This window comes from Pavona decussata, unplaced genomic scaffold (genome assembly GCF_977016875.1).
Source record: "Pavona decussata unplaced genomic scaffold, jaPavDecu1.1 SCAFFOLD_192, whole genome shotgun sequence".
Lineage (NCBI taxonomy): Eukaryota > Metazoa > Cnidaria > Anthozoa > Scleractinia > Agariciidae > Pavona > Pavona decussata.
In genome coordinates, this window is record NW_028145601.1 from 977501 (window position 1) to 997893 (window position 20393).

Genomic DNA, 20393 nt, shown 5'->3' on the forward strand with positions numbered 1-20393 from the left:
CTCATAGGAAGGCATTTTGCTCTCATCAGCCCACACGCTATCTATCTCCTCCTGTAATTTTTCCTGCACATCCGGGTTGGTGGCCAAAAAATAGGAGACAAATCCCAGTGCATTACTGCTTGTTTCATAACCGGCAAATTATCAAAAATATGACGCTTTGTGCCAGCACTTCAGCATCGGACAACCTTTTAGACTCTGGAAGGGACTCGTCCCGAGCAGCCATTAGCATAAGATCAAGGAGGTCCTTCAAAACAAGATAACATTAAAAAAATTGCATAATTAACATTTAATTTTTTGGTTATATAGTTTTTATCATTAATTATAAGACTTAGTTGCTGTTTTTAATCATAATTCAAATTGTGCATGATGTTTAACTATTTTCTATTCACTGTGAAGCTTTTTATTTTGTAGTAGTCATAAATTACACATGGCCTTTATTGATACCAGCCTAGCTAGTGCTGAAAGGGCCAGTCCCAGTGCCTAAATAAAGATGACTTGACTTGAGTTGATCAAATAGTTCCAATTCTCCTATCTTGTCCATATACTTTTCTTATAACAGCACTAGGAAGATGACCTGTTATTAAAATATCAAGAGGATCACCTTGGGTGATCATATGCTTAATTCCCGTGACCTCAGGAGTTGAATAAGCACAATGATATTACAAGGACAAATTTGATGTTGACTATTGTTAGGGCTTAAAGGGTTAAAGGATCAGTCATGTGACTTTCGTACAACTGGCCTATCATGGTTAGCACTGACCAGTGCGTATTGCATCATTCTTGTCAATTTTGCTTTGAACCCTGCACATTATTTTACCTTTCTAGTTGAGCTGCTTCCCATTGAATTTTTGGCAGCAACAATTTGCTTTGAAATGTCCAACAAATCTTTAAAGTTTTGGGTCAAAAGATCAGGAAAAAGCTCAGCTATTTTATATCCAAATGGAAGCAGAGTCAAAAGAATGAGAATAACTCTTCGTGAGGCACTTCCATTGATGGCTCTCTTTGCTGCAGTTATGGCCGGTTCATCCGGATTGTTTTGTGAATCAGCTTGGATTCCAAATGCACAAAGTAAAATGACGTCCATTGTAAGTCCTTTGTAATATCTGGATAAGCAGGAGAAGAACAGCAAATGCTTTCAATAAAAGAGGTGGATTTTATAGCTGCACTACAAACTTAAGTGGCCCATAAGATTGGAGATTCAACCCAGTTTTTGTAACATGAAGCAACTAGGGGTATTTCTACTCCCCCCTGGATGGGATGCTAGTCCATCACAGGGTTACCTCCAGCAGTTTGTTGCTGGTAATGTGGAAGAGACCAACCTAGATATTCCAGCCATCTGGCTGAATTCCAGCATGCCTAAACAACCACACTGTGGTGCCTCCACTCTCACTAAAAACAGTATTTCCATCTTATTCGGTTATATCATCACCTGGGTAATGATAGTTAATTGTCGCATGACATCACTCTAGTGATTTAGCTCTGTATTGTCTTGTTCAGTTAGTCATAAATTATCTCTGTATCCGCAGTCAATCGCTGTTGACCCTAATCCCTCCCGCCCCTTAGGCAATGGGAGTATTACTGTCATTATAGTCTAGTCATTAATTCTGCCTCTGATAATAAACTCTTGTTGGTCCAAACTTCTCTTGGCCTGTGTTAAATGCAAATGATTAGTGAGCCCATGTGACCTCATTATAGTTTTTTTTTACCTCCTCATAAATAACAAACTCTGAAAAAAAATGATTAAGACTACTGCATATACTTACCACCAACTAAGAAATACTTTTTACTGCGCCTTTCAATAACATACGGACTCTGACCTTCAACCCAGCTAACGATTTGTGTGTTTTACTGCCGTCAATCATAACTACGGCGACAAGCAACTGACCAGAAAAAATACAGAAATCGACAAAGTGGATCGAAATCCACCAATCACAGCGCACGAGCATGACCTTTTGACCCTGTTGAGCCAAGCGGTTTGTTTTCTAAGAGGTCCGCTGCAGTGATTGACAGCAGTGAAAAGCATAACAGTTGATTGAATTTTGAACTTCAGAGTCCGCATGTTATTGAAAGGCGCAGTAAAGCCTATAGTCAGAATTCTTGAACTTGTCAGTTACAAAAACTCTCTGCCATGCAGCCTAACCCTCTCCCCCCACCCCCGCCTCCCTCCCAACCACCACCATTTAACCACCTAAAAAGTTAACCCAACCTTTCCAGAACAAAATCCTGTTGAAGACTACCTTCTACCACTTAATTTGTTAATCAAAATACGATAGTTTTCAAGATATGATATTTCTTGAAATGAAACCACTCCCCTGCATAATTCATTAATTCATTTATTTATTCATTCATTCATTAACCTTCTAGAACTCTAATGAGATTCTTGAAAACTGTCTAAATTGCTTTTTAATAACAAACAGCATAAATTACTGGATGATGTCAAAGCTTTCTTCTGTCCTTGAAATTTCTTCCAGCTTTTTCATCAAAGTGTCGCAGGCTGAATTCATCAATGGAACCATCTGCTTCATCTTGTGTGCACTGAAAGTAGGAGACAGAGTGTTGCGGATCCGTTTCCATTCTTCACCTTCAAGATTAGTCATCATCTTATTAAAGGGTTCTGAAAGCTTTACAAGCACCTGTCCAAAAAAGATCCAGTTATTGCGAAACGCACCAATCAACGCAAACCAAGGTGCTACTTAAATACTGTTATGCAATCAGTCGACACCATTGCCTGATGAAGACCAGCAGTATAGAGTCGAAACGTCGTGACTCAATCAGGAGACAAACAATAAAACTCAGCTATCATAAGCAATCATATTGAACATTTACTGACCTCATAGCCTGTAAATTTTATAACGGTTTACAAATGCAATGTCCAAATCACAAAACAGGCAAATTGACATTGCTTATTAATAGATCAGGCCTCAAAAATGGAGGTACGAATTGAGTAAAGCACAGGCAGCCCAAGCTCAAGCTGTGAGCGATGATCATCTTGAAACTAAACCACCGCTTGGCGTCGGCTGCAGCGCCCGGATTGCGTTGCTATTTAACTGAAATGAAACTGGGACATTTGTGCTGGGATTCTGCAATGGATTTGTGGCTGCTCAATCATTTTGAGCTGGGATTTTTCACTTCTTGGGAGGGGCCTTCCAAACCGGACTGTGATGACTTGTCTTTCTGTTAGGAGTGGGAAACCTAGGAAGCGATAACTCGCTTAAATGGCCTCAAAAGAGCACCAAATAGCAAACAGGCAATAGGCAATACACCTCAGAAGCAAGGTACAGGTATGTCATTTTTATTAAGAACTTTCCAGTATTTGTATCTCCAAAAGCCGATCGTAAATATTCCCATTCAAACTCTTATATTCGTGCCGTGACCTCTATTACACGAGATGATCATCGCTCACAGCTTGAACTTGGGCCACCTGTGACTAAAGGGAACAAGAGGTGGAGATCCGCCTCCTTTTTTTAACTCCCTTCTCCCCCTCCCCTCCCCACCCCCCTCCCTTACCCAGCGGCGTTGGCAAATCAAACTACATATATACAGCAAAATCCTATCTTATGGCTCGTTCAAAGGGGCTCGTCGACGAAAAACTGAAAAAGCAAAGAAGGTTTCAAACCCAACTTACCGGCCGATCGTGAAATGATGGAAAATCCTTTACGTAGACCTGTTTAACCATATCCAAATCAGCTATCACCAGGGTACCTAAACTGCCGAACCAGTACATACCGAACACTTCTCCGTATTTCTTGTAATACTCGTCTATTTGGAGATGAAGAAGGCGTTTGTGTCTGAAAAAATCACGCATGTTCCCGATAAATGGAAGAGGCATAGGTCCTGGAACTCTATCGCCGAAGGTTCTCTTTAAAGCACGAAAAGGTGCAATGCCCCGGAAGTAAACAATGAAGATTATGAGAGTAGCGATGGCGATTGTCCACCATTGAGATGACAATTGCTCGAAAAAGGTGAAAAAACCCATTTTCCTTCTGCACTAATTTCTAGTGTGGTGCAACAATTACCTCACCTTCAGAAACATGATCCCCTACTGCCATTCAGATTATGGGGGATTATGGGTCGATTACGAAATCAGGCTCGGGAAATTGTTACAATTTTGACAAAACGCAAGTGAAATATTGTTTCTTAATTTCAAGAGTATACCGTTTGATTACCTTTTAATATCATGGATCAGATGGATGAAACATTACGCTTAGAACTGTGAGTTTTTCACTTGTTTATTGTATCGAGAAACGTTGCCATATCAATTGTGAAAATTAAACGCCGAAATTTCGCGCCAAAATTAAGGAGTAATTTGTCACCTGGGATTAACTCCGAACTCGTCCCATTCCCTCACTAGATTCTAGAATGCCTCTGCCTCCCCTGACTTACATAACGCAAGAAAGGAAAGATATTAAAATTGTTTGCCTTTTCTTTTGTTTGTTTGTTCAAATCGAATCTTTTTCGACCGCCATTTATGTAATCTGAGTATCAGGCTATTCGGAGAGGGGGTGGGGGGGGGGAGAGGAAGAGGAACGCTGAACTCTCTCCTCTTCTCCTCCACCCCCGTCCACTCCCCTCCCCTCCCCACCCCTTAGGAAGGCCTGATACTCAGGCTACCATCAGGAGCCATAATCAGGGATGATCCCTAATTATGGCTCCTGGCTACCATTTATGACGACTCCCCCAGTTTAGCGCGCAGGTGGGCTATACTTCTAATTAACAATTAGACGGCGAGCTCGAGGTTTCTATCGGCTGATAGTTGGCGAGGGGCGAAGCAAAAGTGATAGAAACCGAGAGCGAGCCGTCTAATTGTTTTAGCATACCTCAGTAATCGATCTAAGAAGCAAAAAATCTTTTTACTTCATAAATTTTGATATATTTGTGCAATGATGCATGCTAAATCGCGCGCGCTCTGACAAACTGCCGTCTATCGATCGATAGACGGCACCTGTGTAGCCAATCAGATTGCGCGTTACGCGATAGTCGCTCTCGGTTTCTATCACCTTTGATAGTTGGCTCGGGGCGAGCCGATAGAAACCTCGAGCTCGCCGTCTAATTGTTAAATAGCCAGTACGCGACTGCCTGCGATCATGCGACTGTTATGGCTATACCGTAACGTGCCTAGTAAGCAGTCTACTCCTTGAGTTGGGCGACAACAATCGACTCGTTCACGCTGCCGTTCGTGTTTGCGTGCAGTCGTGCAAACAATCGATCGGCACACTAACCGTCCTCGTTCATTCTGTCACGCTAATGTGGGTTGTGTTTGCGAAATGGCCGTGCTCCCTGGTGGGTGCGGCCTTAATGGAACTGCTGAGTATGTTGGAGTATGTCGCCTAAGTCGGACCTCCCCGTGCGACTACTTCCTATGAGTGACCACCTATGGATTCCGTAAGTGACCACTTTTCCACAATATTTCCATACCTCTTTCGGCTTAGTAACGGCTGATAGGACAAGAATCATCTATCTCCTTGAGCGATTTTGATCAAGATGCACTCCGAATTGCGTAACACCCTCACACGAATAACTGTAGATCCTTGATTTTACAGCGATTTCAAGCAAATTAAATGCGGAACTTTAGCTTAGTTTTGACAGTGTTTTGACCGTCCATAAGACGGAAATTTACTGACCAAGGAGCTTAATACAGGTAGACCCTTTTATTCATCTGATTTCTTGTAAGTTTCTTTTGTACAGTTTTCTCAGAAGCGCACGCTGAGAACTGTATTGATAATAGCGAGGGCTTGGAAGAAAAAGAGTCCATTTGTTTCTTGATCATGTCCACAGCATCTGCTGCCGCATTTTTACGTAAAACTAGTTTTAGTGCCATCGTTGTTCAGTTACTGTTGTTGTAATTAGGTTTTAAATAAAATTTATAATTAATCCCCTATATTAATAATAATAATAATAATAATAATAATAATAATAGATCATACTCCTTGTTTTTACCAAAACTACTGGCCGGGGAACACAGTGTGTTTAGTTTCTTTTTTTTTTTTTTTGCCCTTTTTATTTAAGACATTGCCCCCCTCTTTAAAATTTTTGAAGGTCCCCCTCCCATAACTCAGCGAATACTGCAGGACCCCTCCTTTAGCAGTGGCCAAAATTTCAAGTCTTTCCATTTTCTAGCCCATATCCCCCTGCTATAGAAATCCTCTATTGCCATAAATAATGAACGGTTAAAAAAATAAAAAATAAAAAAAAGACAACTCGAAATTTAATTATTCGCACAAACATGTTCTCCACGCTCTAATCTTGGGATTATTTCGATCTTTCCGTTTTGTCTGAAACCAGGTCATTACTAGCATTGAGCCGTAACGCAGTGCGTAAGACGTAAGAAAGTTGGTAAGGACCATGTCGAAATTTAATCAACCTTATCCGTATGTTTTCCACAGTTTAATCTTGGGATTATGTTGATCTTTCCGTTTTGTCTGAAACCTCGCTACTAATAGTGAGTGCAGAATCCACTTTCTACTGAAACACGTCCACACGTATTTTGCCGGAAGATTGCTTTTTATTTCCTTGTTCATATATTCATTTATTTTTTAATATTTTGTAAGGTAAGGCCTACCTTGCAAGTATTAACGATCTGAGAAGGCACATTCAAATCGAAGAGTTTACCACCACAGTACTCATCCATTTTTTAGCAACAAAAATGATATGATTAAATCTGCTCAAAATACCCTGATATAATTAAAGTAATTGCATGCTATCCAAAAAACAAATGACATCGAGGGTATTCTGAAAAAAGATATTATGACTTATGAAGACAATTTTGCACAGTCCACAACGCGCGTGGTAAAACATGCTTTTAAATTTAGAATATGATATATTTGTTCAGTGGACTTTTTGCAAACTTATTTTACACTTCGATAAAGAAAATAAACGGGAAGCTCCCCTCGAAAAGTGTTAAAGAAAATTGAGAATAAAGGTGATCATGGATAGATGATTTGGTTTCGATATGCCAATAGACAGAACTTCCTTCCTGGATGAAGTAGGATTTAAAAAAAAAACTCGCGATGTGATATTTTCCACTTCCTTTAGAGCTTTTAATCTTGGTTCTTGAGCGTTGTATCCTGATACATTTAAAGCGACGATTTCTCACTGAAGTCTCGGTGATTCTCACAAGTTTTCACCGCTGAGTTTTTCAGTAATCCCCAGATTTTCTGAGACAATGTCTTTCGAGGAAGAAGTGGCGAGATATGACTCCCAAACTGGGCTTTCATGATTTTAACTAAAGCAAGGTGGACTCACGCAGAAGCGTATATACGTTGACTTTCTCCACCTGATTCCTGAAAGAGTCTTTACTATTTGTCACACATCGATAATAGTTCAGAACACAACAACCAAATAACGGGACTCTCACTACGACCGTTAGCCTCCAACGCAGACGTCCTTAGGGGTTCGTCTCGCGTTTCCTCGTGAGGGAGGAAACGCGTGACGAACCCCTAAGGACGTCTGCGTTGGAGGCTATACGACCGTCAGAATCGGGGGCAATTTTATATCACTCAGCTCGACTTGTAAAACTGCACGCCCATAATGATTGTGTGAGTTAATTCATTTTAATTTAACTACATAAACCTGTTCTAAATTTATTTGATCAATGTTCAGGGTATCTATCTCTTTGAGCTGTAAACATGAAGAGGAGTACTACACCTCAGTTTTTTTAATTTTTACAATCGGCTTAAATCTTAGCTTCTGTGTTCCCAATTAGACATTCCCAAGTTAGCGCTGATTTGCACTTGTGCTCAGTTCACTTAATAATAAAGGTTCGTCATTGATTCTGAATTAAACTGGTTAAAGTGAAAAGAAATTCTAGTTGGGTGCAAACACGACATGTTTTGGCGCCAAACATTCGAAGTTTGGAGTAGGCGGATGTTGTTGACTTGATTTGTTTTTGCTTAACAAAATATTATTTGCAAGCATTTTTAGATGTTAAGAATACTTTCTGGAGGCAAGTGTGCTGTTTCTGAGAGAGAAATATACCTGCCAGTTGAGAATAATGAAATAAGCTTATGAGTGGAACGCGCTGATCTGGCGCGACTGTCAAACTTCAAATGTTTGGCGACAAAACACGTTTTTTACCCTCTCTCCTCCACAGAGGCTCCATCAGTGGAGAAACGTAGAAAAAAGGAGGGGAAAGGAAGGAAAACGGGGGAAATAAAAAATCGGGGGCGCGCGGGGGGCGATGGGAAGGAGGAAAAAGCTTCCCGCCTTTTCCTCTCCCTTCCCAGCGTCCCCCGCGCGCTTTAATATTTCTCTCCTCCAGGCTCTACTCGTTAGATTTCCCTCTCCCCAGGCTTTCTAAGCTACGTTTCTCCACTGATGGGGCCTCTGTGGAGGAGAGAGTTTTTTACCACAATTGTTTTTAATCTCGCAATCTGATTGCTCTCTCCTCCACAGAGGCTCCATCAGTGGAGAAACGCAGAGGCTCCCGCTTTTTCCCCCTTCCCATCGCCCCCCGCGCGCCCCCGATTTTTTATTTCCCCCGTTTTCCTTCCTTTCCCCTCCTTTTTTCTACGTTTCTCCACTGATGGAGCCTCTGTGGAGGAGAGAGATCTGATTGGCTGATTTTCCGTTGTCGATAAGAGTCTAGACAACGCTCACGTCAATCAGCGCGCGGAAATTTTGACAGTTATTGTAAAAATTTTCTCTGACGTTGATATTGTGGTAAAAAACAAATCGAATGTCTTACGACAACGATATTCGTCATCACAGTGGTCAAAATTTGTTGTGGACTCACGAGGCGCAAAACATTTTGACCACTGTGATGACGAATATCGTTGTCGATAAGAGTGCAGACAACGCTAAACCACATTCGTCTGACACCCTCTCGTGTCCACGCTTGAATGCGACCGACGCAACGGTATACGACGCGCGGCGGAGAATTTTTGACGAACTTCGAGGTTTTTGATATTGTGATGAAACACTATATATATTCAGGAGAGACTGATCGGTAGTGTGTGTGTTTACTGCTTGTTTACTATTGACACACTACAGTTAAAAAAAACTTTTTTTATTAAATGATGAAATAATTTAGTAAACGCACAGAATCATAACAACTTATCAGCTTTCAGCTCTCAAAGTGAAAACGTTATCTTTAACGGACTTTACTTATTTTTACGTTTGACGTATTCCCCAAAGCAACCTCGTTTCCAGGGTGTCTCCTCTTAGGAACGAGGTTGTCCTCAGACTGACCGGAAAAGCTTTTCAGTAACCTTTCGTGGATCGACAGGTCTTTTATACAGGTCACATTCCACAGGTCACAATTTCAGGTCAGTGTTGTACTGGTATATAACCAAGATTGTTAATTAGCCTTTTAGCATGGGGTTAGGGTTAGGAGACCCTGTGTAGCTTGTTTACATACAATAATAAATTATTATCACAGTGGCCTGTAAAAGAAACCTGCCAACCCTCCGTTGGTAGCTTACCAACTAGCTGTGATACTTGTTACAGCCCAGCTTAACAAATTTGCGCCATTTTTCCTAAGTTTGAGAACTCCGTATAATGTGTTTGTTTAGGTTGTTTTATGCTTTTCCAGTCTGAAGTCAATTTTTTACAATAGAGTTTGAGTTGTCGGGATAAATTTGAGCAAACGGAAAGTAAAATTAGTTCGAGTTAGCGCGAGTTTCGCGTCAGCGGACAATAAATGAGTAAAAAAAAGAAATGAGGAAATGAGGGTCAAATCCAGCAGAAATCGGACCTTCTTCAAGTTGGCGGGGAGTTTGAGTTGACCGAGTTCGAGTTTGCGGGGTTCTACTCTATACCCAAGGACACCTAGGTGAGACCATTCTTAACAGTTGCTCAAGGCACTTTGGATTCCTGATTATTCAGAAAAGAAGAAGAAAACTAAGTGATCTTCCATCGAACATGGACTCTTTTCAGTATTAACCTCTCTCTATTTATCATTTTTACAACACAATACTTACACACCATGTTAAAATACATCATCATCAGCATCATTTATTTTACAAGTCAAGTTAATGGCGAGGAGACCTCAAGAAACCACCAGGCTCATAAGAAAGGCCACTTCTCGGTGCTGCGTAAGTGGGGCTTGGTCAATTCATGATTTTACAGATAAAAACTGCAACATATTAGGAGAGAGTTCCAGATTTTGGAACCTTGGTAAAGGACTGTAAATTGCTTAAGATTTGTGCGACAAGAATGCAAAGCATGCTTCGCTATAGTTTAAATAGTGCTACAGACATTTTTCTATGCGTCATACCATACTTAACTTGCACTGATTAAGGACACATACAAGAAATACGTTATCAATTGTCGAACATGGCGGGGTCAACAGGGCGCCATTTTTTCCTTGCTACGATGCATGGAGTATCAGATCGTCTTCAATGGTCAAGAAAATCAAATTGAATAAGTGAATGATCATTGCAGTTTTATACGCAGTTGCGAAAACTAAGCCCGTGTATTGCGAACTCAAAATATGACCAACCGGCTGCCAGCTGGCTTAACAGCTCAGCTGGTAGAGCATTGCAACGGTATTACTTTTGCAACTACTTGAGTTGCATAACTATATAACTAAAATGGTTATTCACTTGTTCATTCAATCTTCTACAGTTCAAATGAATGAATTTCCATAGATCCACTTTCATCTAGTTTTGTAAGATCAAATTGCTACTGTAACCTGCTATCAATCAAACCTACGTCTCAAGAAAATATTATCAATTTGTAGTCGATGAGTGAAGTAGTTAGCTCCGTCGATGAAGCTCTGACGGTAACTGAGAATTAGACGTACAAAGTTGACTGAGAACGTTTGTTTTTTAAAACTCATGGTGAGCAACCAAAAAACCTGAGAAAAACCTAGTGAGAGTGAAAGAAAGCCAAGTCACAGTATTTACAACTTTATGACATCACTTCCGCTTAGCAATCTTTAGTTTGATTTCTTTTGCCACCAAAGTAGCCTTGATCATTATCTCAGGTGGAATCTTGGTATCCTGAGCAGCCTGCAAACTGTATTTCTTTAATATCCGAGCCAGGACCAGCTTCATTTCCATCTGTGCAAACCTCATCCCAATGCAGTTATGAGGACCGTGGCCAAATGGCATGTAGGCATATGGGTCACGTGACTGTTTGGCCTCAGGAGAAAATCTTTCTGGATCGAACTTATCGGGGTTGGGCCAATATTTCGGGTCCATGTGGATGCTGTAGATTGGGATCGTGACGATCATGCCCTTTGGAACCTTCAGGTCCTTCAACATGCAGTCCTCGGTGCACATGCGCAAAGTAGCAACAGCTGTGTGGAAAATATCAAAGACAGGACAGCTATTAGCTATAAGTTTATATCTGAGAATAATGAATTAATCAGTAAATGACACAGGCATACTCAGAAAAAAAATTGGAGTCCTCCTATCAGGAGTCGAACCTAAGACCTTCCGGTTACTAGTTCGGATGCTCTACCACTGAGCTACAGGAGACTCGTGGGAGCTAAGGCCATTAAACTAGGTTCATGGGATAAACATCCTGCATACTGCTAGGATTGGAGTGGCAATGCACGGTATATGCGCAATGGAAATAATGTGATGGAAAATGTTAAGCCTGGTGAATACATGAGAATGATGTACGACGTAGGTTTGACTCCTGATAGGAGCACTCCGATTTTTTTCTGAGCATGCCTGTGTCATTTACTGATTAATGCATCATTCTCATTATGTCTGCATTCGCAGGCTAACTGCAACTGCAAGCTGAGGTAAAATGTGACTAACCAAAACACTACATTTGTGCCAAACCTGTTTAAACATGAGCCCCAACCAACAGGTATCTGAAGTATATGTGGAAAAATTTTACTGAAAATCACAGTTCACTGCAGAAGTATAAATTTCGCACACAGATCATGATTCTGCGGCTTCTTACTTCCACATGGAAAACAACATGCATTATTCTAAAAATTTTGCAAAAGCTCAAAGCTTAAGCGTACTTCTGTGTGACGATATGTCCCGTATGTTTACAATTCTACGCCTCACCCAGGTGCCACTTCAAGAAAGCCCAGACCTAATGTCACGTACAAATCCCAGAGGCATTTTCGGCCCTGTGACATCATCTGATTCTTAGCTTTAATTGAAGCACCCCCACCTCATGTCAAACCGTTGATCCACCAGTCTTTGAACTACCACTAAAAGCTGCAGGGTTTAACACAATAAACTGATATGCCCAGTAAAACTGTAATTGCATGAAGCACAACTAATGCACCTAGACTTAACGATGTCTCACCCCCACCCGTGCAATTTAGGTAAACACTATCCCCTCACCTGGCGGGTAAAGCCTGAGAGTCTCAGATATCACCATGTCCAAATATGGCAATTCATTCACTGTCTCGTAGGAAGGCATTTTGTTCTCATCAGCCCACACGCTGTCTATCTCCTCCTGTAATTTTTCCTGCACATCCGGGTTGGTGGCCAAAAAATAGGAGACAAATCCCAGTGTATTACTGCTTGTTTCATAACCGGCAATCAGAAATATGACGCTTTGTGCCAGCACTTCAGCATCGGACAACCTTTTAGACTCTGGAAGGGACTCGTCCCGAGCAGCCATTAGCATAAGATCAAGGAGGTCCTTCAAAACAAGATAACATTAAAAAATTGTATAATTAACATTTAATTTTGTGGTTATAGTTTTTATTGTTAATTATAAGACTTAGTTGCTGCTTTAAATCATAATTGTGCATGATGTTTAACTATTTTCTATTCACTTTGTGCTTTTATTCTACACATAAATTACGCAGAAATTATGCATGGTGTTTATTGATACCAGCTAGCCTAGTGCTGAAAGGGCCAGTCCCTGCCTAAATAAAGATGACTTGACTTGAGTTGATCAAATAGTTTCAATTCTCCTATCTTGTCCCCTACTTTTCTTATAACAGCACTAGGAAGATGACCTGTTATTAAAATATCAAGAGAATTCACCTTAGAGTTTAATAAGCACAATGATATTACAAGGACAAATTTGATGTTGACTATTGTTAGGGCTTAAAGGGTAAGGGATCAGTCATGTGACTTTCGTACAACTGGCCTATCATGGTTAGCACTGACCAGTGCGTATTGCATCATTCTGGTCAATTTTGCTTTGAACCCTAGTGCACGTTATTTTACCTTTCTAGTTGAGCTGCTTCCCATCGAATTTTTGGCAGCGACAATTTGCTTTGAAATGTCCAACAAATCTTTAAAGTTGCCGGACAATAGGTCAGGAAAAAGCTCTAGTATTTTATATCCAAATGGAAGTAGACCCAAAACAGTGAGAATGAGTCTTCGTGAGGCACTTCCATTGATGGCTCTCTTTGCTGCAGTTATGGCCGGTTCATCCGGATTGTTTTGTGAATCAGCTTGGATTCCAAATGCACAAAGTAAAATGACGTCCATTGTAAGTCCTTGGTAATATCTGGATCAAGAGGAGAAGAACATCAAATACTCTCGTTAAAAGAGGTGAAAGTTGCACTACAAATCTATTAAGTGGCCCACAAGATTGGAGCTTCTACTCAGTTTCTGTAGCATGAAGCAACTAGGAGTATTGCTACTCCCTCCTGGATGGGCTGTTAGTCCATCGCAGGGTTACCTCCAGCAGTTTGTTACTGCATGGTAATGTGGAAGAGACCTGAACCTAGATATTCCATCCATCTGGCTGAATTCCAGCATGCCTAAACAACCACACCAAAAAGCAGTATTTTTATCTTATTCGGTTATATCATCACCTGGGTAATGATAATTAATTGTCGCATGACATCACTCTAGTGATTTAGCTCTGTATTGTCTTGTTCAGTTAGTCATAAATTATCTCTGTATCCGAAGTCAATCGCTGTTGACCCTAATCCCTCCCGCCCCTTAGGCGATGGGAGTATTACTGTCATTATAGTCTCGTCATTAATTCTGCCTCTGATAATAAACTCTTGTTGGTCCAAACTTCTCTTGGTCTGTGAGCCAACGTGACCTCATCATAGTTTTTTTTACCTCCTTATAAAATAACAAACTTTGAAAAAAATGATCAAGACTACTGTACATATTTACCACCAACTAAGAAATACTTTTTAAAGCCTTAATTAATAGTCAGAATTCTTGAACTTGTAAGTTACAAAAACTCTCTGCCATTTAACCACATAAAAAGTTAACCCAACCTTTCCAGAACTAAATTGTGTTGAAGACTGCCTTTACCACTTAATTTGTTAATCAAAATACGATAGTTTTCAAGATATGATATTTCTTGAAATGAAACCCCTCCCCTGCATAACTTATTAATTATTAGTTAATTCATTCATTCATTCATTAACCTTCTAGAACTCTAATGAGATTCTCGAAAACACTCTAAATTGCTTTGTAATAACAAACAGCATAAATTACTGGATGATGTCAAAGCTTCCTTCTGTCCTTGAAATTTCTTCTAGCTTTTTCATCAAAGTGTCGCAGGCTGAATTCATTAATGGAACCATCTGTTTCATCTTGTGTGCACTGAAGGTAGGAGACAGAGTGTTGCGGATCCGTTTCCATTCTTCACCTTCAAGATTAGTCATCATCTTATTAAGGGGCTCTGAGAGCTTTACAAGCACCTGTCCAAAAAAGATCCATTTATTTCATTACTATACAGTAATATTATTTAATTAAGCTGACAAAAGCCTGGTAAAGCCAAAAAATCAGTTGTTTTATCAGAAGACACTGGCAGCAGTGGTGAACAGGAACTCAGCACCCACTGAGTTTTGTCTTCTCTTACAAAGACTTAGAAGTTTAGGCTTAGTGGATAGTGGCCACTATCTGTTCTGGGATGAGGTTAAGTTTATTGACCGAGACCCACATTGGTACACCTGTAGGGTATAAGAGGCTATTCACATAAGACTTCACTCTGACAACATCAACAGGGATAATGGATTCAATTGAAATTCCAGAAGCGTGGATGCCCGCGATCAAACAACACAGCAACCCATCAGTACCAAGGTGGACCGCCAAGGGAACAATTTCTAGTCCCATTGCAATCAACAACAACCTAAGAGAGGATTGAAACGCACCAATTAACACCAACCAAGGTGCTACTTATACTGTTACGCAATCATTCGACACCATCGCCTGATGAAGACCAGCAGTATAGCAGTCGTAACCTCGCAATCCACATCTATGTGACTCAATCGTGTGAAAAATGATTAAACTCAGCTATCATTTTATAAACAATCATATAAAACATTTGCTGACCCCATAGCCTTAAAATTTTATCATAGTTTACAAAATGCAATGTCCAAATCACAAAACAGGCAAATTGACATTGCTAAGAGTAGATCCACCCTTGGAAATGGAGGTACGGATTATTGAGGAAAGGGCACAGGAGGTGAGGATCCCACTTGTTTATAAGTCTCCTCTTAACCACCCCCCTCCCCCCTCCCCAGCTACGTTGGCAAATCAAATTATGGCTCGTTCAAAGGGGCTCGTCAAGGAAAAAAAAAAGCAAAGAAGGTTTTCAAATATTAATCAACCGAACTTACCGGCCGATCGTGAAATGATGGAAAATCCTTTACGTAGACCTGTTTAACCATATCCAAATCAGCTGTCACCAGGGTACCTAAACTGCCAAACAAGTACATACCGAACACTTCTCCGTATTTCTTGTAATACTCGTCTATTTGGAGATGAAAGAGGCGTTTGTGTCTGATAAGATCACGCATGTTCCCGATAAATGGAAGAGGCATAGGTCCTTGAACTCTATCGCCGAAGGTTCTCTTTAAGGCACGAAAAGGTGCAATGCCCCGGAAGTAAACAACGAAGATTATGAGGGTAGCGATGGCGATTGTCCACCATTGAGATGACAACTGTTCGAAAAAGGTCAAAAAACCCATTTTCCTCCTGCACTAGTGCTAGTGTGGTGCAACAATTACCTCACCTTCAGAAACATGAGCTCGTCGATGTCGCGCTTTGTTGACTTTTTCCAGTTCCCCCACTGCCATTCAGATTATGGGGGATTATGGGTCGAATATGGCCCGTAATTGTCTTTGGTGATAAATGTTTCTTGACAGAAATCAATTTTTGTTAGCTTTGACTACTTAAATTTAAAAGCTATAATTATGTGAAAACATTGGCCAAGTACCATGTCTGTTATCGCTGTGTAATCGGCAAAAAAACATTTAAAAATATACTTATCGGGCCCGGGACTTTCGAGAAACGGGCCCTAGGCTCGGGCCCCGGGGAGGTACTCCCCTATATGGGCTATACGGGGACGTGCCGCTGGATAGGGTATGGTTTTTGGCCCCTCTATCCTGAACAGGGTATATAATTTCAAGCGAGTCTGTCCCGGACCCGTCCTAGACAGGGTATGGTTGCAAGACTGTCGTCGAGTATTTGGCAGTCCGAAATCAGAGACGTTAATAGTCTGCATTTATTTTAGTGAACAATGCTTCACGTCAATTGAGTTTCCACTTAAGGTTCACCACTGTTAATGCGAAATTTTGGGATTTTTCGCCATCACTTCTAGGAAGTGTATTATTTTATCTGTTGTAATTGGTATTCGCGTTTCAATGCGTGGAACATCACGTCCGGTAAGTGACAGTGGGCCTTTAAATGTTATTATTATTGCCAATAAACACTTGTGTAACACAAGAGCTAGATGTTGTCCTCTGTCCTAAATAGGGTCTTAAAATTGAGGACATTGTCCTACACAGGGTAGGTATTTAAGGTTATTTTCGTCCTAAACAGGGTCAGGGTTTCAAACCCCCAGCGGCACCCCTACACCCAAACATGAGTCAAGTGCCCCCCCCCCCCCGGGGCTCGGGCGCGGAAAATTATTACAATTTTGACGAAACGCAAGTGAAATATTGTTTCTTAATTTCACGAGTATACCATTTGATTACCTTTTAATATCATGGATGAAACATAACGCTCAGAATTGTGAGTTTTTGACTTCTTTATTGTATCGAGAAACGTAGCCATATCAAATGTGAAATTTCGCGCTGCCTGGTAGACCTGGGATTAAATCCCAACTCGTCCCATTCCCTCACTAGATTCTAGAGTACCTCTGCCCCCCCCCCCCCCTCCTTGAATTTGATCTGACCTACATAACGCAAGAAAGGAAAGAAATTAAAATTGTTTGCCTTTCACTTTGTTTGTTTGTCTGTTTGTTCAAATTGAATCTTTTGCGACCGCCATTTATGTGATCTGAGTATCAGGCTTTTCGGAGAAGGGGTTGGGGGGGGGGGGGAAGAGGGAGACGGAGGGGAACTCTGAACTCTCTCCTCTTCTCCTCCACCCCCGTCCACTCCCCCCCTCCCCTTAGGAAGGCCTTATACTCAGGTTAGCTACCATTTATAACGACTCACGCAGTTTAGAGTGTAGTTTAGCGCGTCATGTGTATGTGCCGTGTGCAAGTGGGCTATACTTCTATAGCCAATACGCGACTGCCTGCGATCATGCGACTGTTATGGCTATGCACTCTACTCCTTAAGTTAGGTGACAACTTAGCTCGTCACTTTAATCCAATCGCTAACTTCGGTCGCTACTACAACATGACAATCGACTTGTTCACCGTTCGTGTTTGCGTGCTGTCGTGCATACAGTCGATCGGTACACTAACCGTCCTGTTTGATTAATTAATATTGGTAATTGAACTGAGTGGAGTGCAATTTGGTCTGAAATCATACGCGGGATTTCAAAATCAAACGAGCGTGCAGCGCGAGTTTGATTTGAAATCACAAGTATGATTTCAGACCAAAATTGCACGACACGAAGTTCAATTACCACTTAATTACATCCATTTTGAAATCACAGAGTATCATTGTCAATATTAATATTCTATTTGTGTTACTTCGTTTCCATTTTGATGGGCTAAAGAAAGGATGCAATTTAGAGCAAAAAATGATGCAATTTGGGAATAAATTGCACCATTTTGGACCAATCAGATTCCGAGGATCACCAGTGATTTCAAAATGGATGTAATTAATCGATTAATTAATTAATTGATTGATTAATTTATTAATAATGATCTTTTATTAGGAAGTTTCCATCACGTATCATGGTTTTCAGAAAGGTCTTATAAAGATTAAATATACAAAAGGTTAAACTTTACAATGAATAAGACAAAATTACAAACTGATAAAAACAGCAATTCAAACTAAAAGCTGAAACTACAGAGATATCATCGATAGGGGTTTAAAACTTTAAATTGATAAAAATGATCAAAGCAAAGGAGCTAAAACTACAGAAATTCTTACCGAGAGGGTTAATTAAAAAACCTGGCAAACACGTTTCGCTTAAAAGCTTAACTGAAATATTCGGTGCATTTCTAGTCTCTCTTTCTAATTTATTCCAGTCTTTTAGAGAGTGATGGCAAACTCTCTTCTTTAACCTTGATTACAATTATGAATGTCACTACTTGTTAGTAAATTCATAGAGTGGTCCATAAATCCATTAATGCACTTGTAAATGTATAAACAACGATGGTAAGATCTACGTTGTTCTACAATCGTCGCAAAAAATCTTGGGAAGATTCCAAAGTTCTGCTTCGATTCGACCTTCCTCCCCTCCCCTGTTTCAATGTTGAGCCTCAAAAGTGAATCTTTACGCGTATATGAATTGTGGGGAATCCAACATTGAACAGGGGGGCAGGGGGGAAGGGGAACCAACAAACAAAGGCCTTAACATACGAAAGTAATAAATGTGCTGATGTCTTTATTTCATACCCACTTTCTGTTGCCTTGTTGACTAACCTTCCCAAAACATTTTGTCGATGATTGTAGGTTCAGCCAGAATTGTATTCTGTCACGCTTATGTGGGTTGTGTTTACGATCACGCGCTGCCACGAACAGGCTGCCTGCTAATACGACTTTAAACCTTCCCCTTTAGTGTATATGCAAAGCAAAATGCGGAACTTTAGCTCAGTTTTGACCGTCCATAAGACGGAAATTTACCGATCAACTGGCAAGGAGCTAAATACAGGTTGACCCTTTTATTCATCTGATTTCTTGTAAACTTCTTTTGTACAGCCGGGTGTTTCTCAGAAGCGCACGCTGAGAATTGTATGACCCTTGTATTGATAATAGCCGGAGGGCTTTAAAGGAAAAGAGTCCAGTTGTTTCTTGATCTGCTGCCGCATTTTCACGTAAAACTAGTTTTAGTGCCATCTTAATAACATTTTTTAAATAATCCCCTATAATAATTATAGATCATACTCCTTGATTTTACCAAAACTACTGGCCGGGGAACACTGCGTGCTTTTTTTATTTTATTTTATTTTATTTTTTGCCTCTTTATTAAGAGATTGCCCTCCTCTTTTAAATTTTTGAAGATCCCCCTCCCATCATGACTCAGCAAATACTCCAGGACCCCTTTTTTGGCAGTGGCTAAAATTCCAAGTCTTTTCATTTTCTAGCCCATATTTCCCTGTTATAAACATCCTCTCTTGCTATAAACAATAAACGGTCTCAAAAGAAAAAAAAACCCCGCACAACTCGAAATTTAATCATTCGCACAGGCATGTTCTCCACGCTCTAATCTTGGGATGATTTCGATCTTTCTGTTTTGTCTGAAACCAGGTCATTACTAGCATTGAGCCGTAACGCAGTGCGTAGAACGTAAGCCAAGTTGGTAAAGACCATGTCGAAATTTGATCAACCTTATCCGTATGTTTTCCACAGTTTAATCTTGGGATTGTGCTGATCTTTCCGTTTTGTCTTAAACCTCGCCACTAATAGTGGGTGCAGAATCCACTTTCTACTGAAACACGTCCACACGTATTTTGCCGGAAGATTGCTTTTTATTTCCTTGTTCATATATTCATTTATTTTTTAGTATTTTGTAAGGTAAGGCCTACCTTGCAAGTATTAACGATCTCAGGAGAAGGCGCATTCAATTCGAAGAGTTTACCACCACAGTACTCATCCATTTTTCAGCAACAAAAATTATATGATAAAATCTGCTCAAAACACCCTGACGTAATTAAAGTATTTGCATGCTATCCAAAAAACAAATGACATAATATCAAAGACCTGTATTCTGAAAAAGAATATTATGACTTAAGAAAAAAAATAGTGCACAGTCCAAACGGCGCCCGTGGCAAAACATGCCATTAAATTTAGAATGTGATACATTTGTTCAGTAGACTTTTTGCGAACTTATTTTACACTTCGATAAAGAAACTGTATGGGAAGCTCCCCTCGAAAGCGTTAAAGAGAATTGAGAACAAAGCTGATCATGGATAGATGATCTGGTTTCGAAATGACAATAGACAGAACTTCCTGGATGAAGTAGGATTTAAAAAAGGAGAATTGCGAAGTGATATTTCCTTGATTGTCTGTCCTTTCCTTCAGGGAACGAACTCAGGATTTAATTCACTTCCACTTTTTTCCGTTTCTTTGATGTAGGCGCGTTGCAAAACTCTGCAGACACTTCTGGACAAAAAATAAAAACCTTTAGAGCTTTTAAACTTGGTTCTTG

At 40.4% G+C, this 20393-nt stretch overlaps 1 protein-coding gene and 1 pseudogene across 2 annotated transcripts in view; both read right to left on the reverse strand.

The window, feature by feature from the left end:
- The window catches only part of LOC146462056 (cytochrome P450 3A4-like), a 9373-nt pseudogene extending 5346 nt beyond the window's left edge, over positions 1 to 4027 (reverse strand). Inside the window, exons 1-4 of the transcript XR_014857269.1 lie at positions 3626 to 4027; positions 2428 to 2633; positions 818 to 1103; positions 1 to 244 (exon numbers count right to left, since the gene is read on the reverse strand). The exon at positions 1 to 244 is cut by the window's left edge and continues 64 nt beyond it. The product of XR_014857269.1 is annotated as a cytochrome P450 3A4-like (transcript). The remainder of the gene's footprint in view (positions 245 to 817; positions 1104 to 2427; positions 2634 to 3625) is intronic.
- A 6216-nt stretch (positions 4028 to 10243) lies between these two features.
- LOC146462057 (cytochrome P450 3A30-like) lies at positions 10244 to 15884 on the reverse strand. The gene is made up of 5 exons (XM_085086212.1): positions 15458 to 15884; positions 14331 to 14536; positions 13092 to 13377; positions 12252 to 12555; positions 10244 to 11239 (listed from the first exon to the last, which is right to left on the reverse strand). Exons 1-5 carry the CDS (start codon positions 15806 to 15808, stop codon positions 10857 to 10859), a joined length of 1530 nt encoding a protein of 509 aa, XP_084942338.1. The 5' UTR covers positions 15809 to 15884; the 3' UTR covers positions 10244 to 10856.
- Between the last annotated feature and the right edge of the window lie 4509 nt (positions 15885 to 20393).

Excerpts from the sequence above, each read along its gene's own strand:
- LOC146462057 (XM_085086212.1), bottom strand. The coding sequence starts at position 15,808 with ATGGGTTTTTTGACCTTTTTCGAACAGTTGTCATCTCAATGGTGGACA. Across the intron at positions 13,378-14,330 it reads GGAAGCTTTGACATCATCCA|ATATTACCAAGGACTTACAA; the intron begins GTAATTTATGCT and ends CTCTTGATCCAG. Across the intron at positions 12,556-13,091 it reads GAAGCAGCTCAACTAGAAAG|GACCTCCTTGATCTTATGCT; the intron begins GTAAAATAACGT and ends CTTGTTTTGAAG.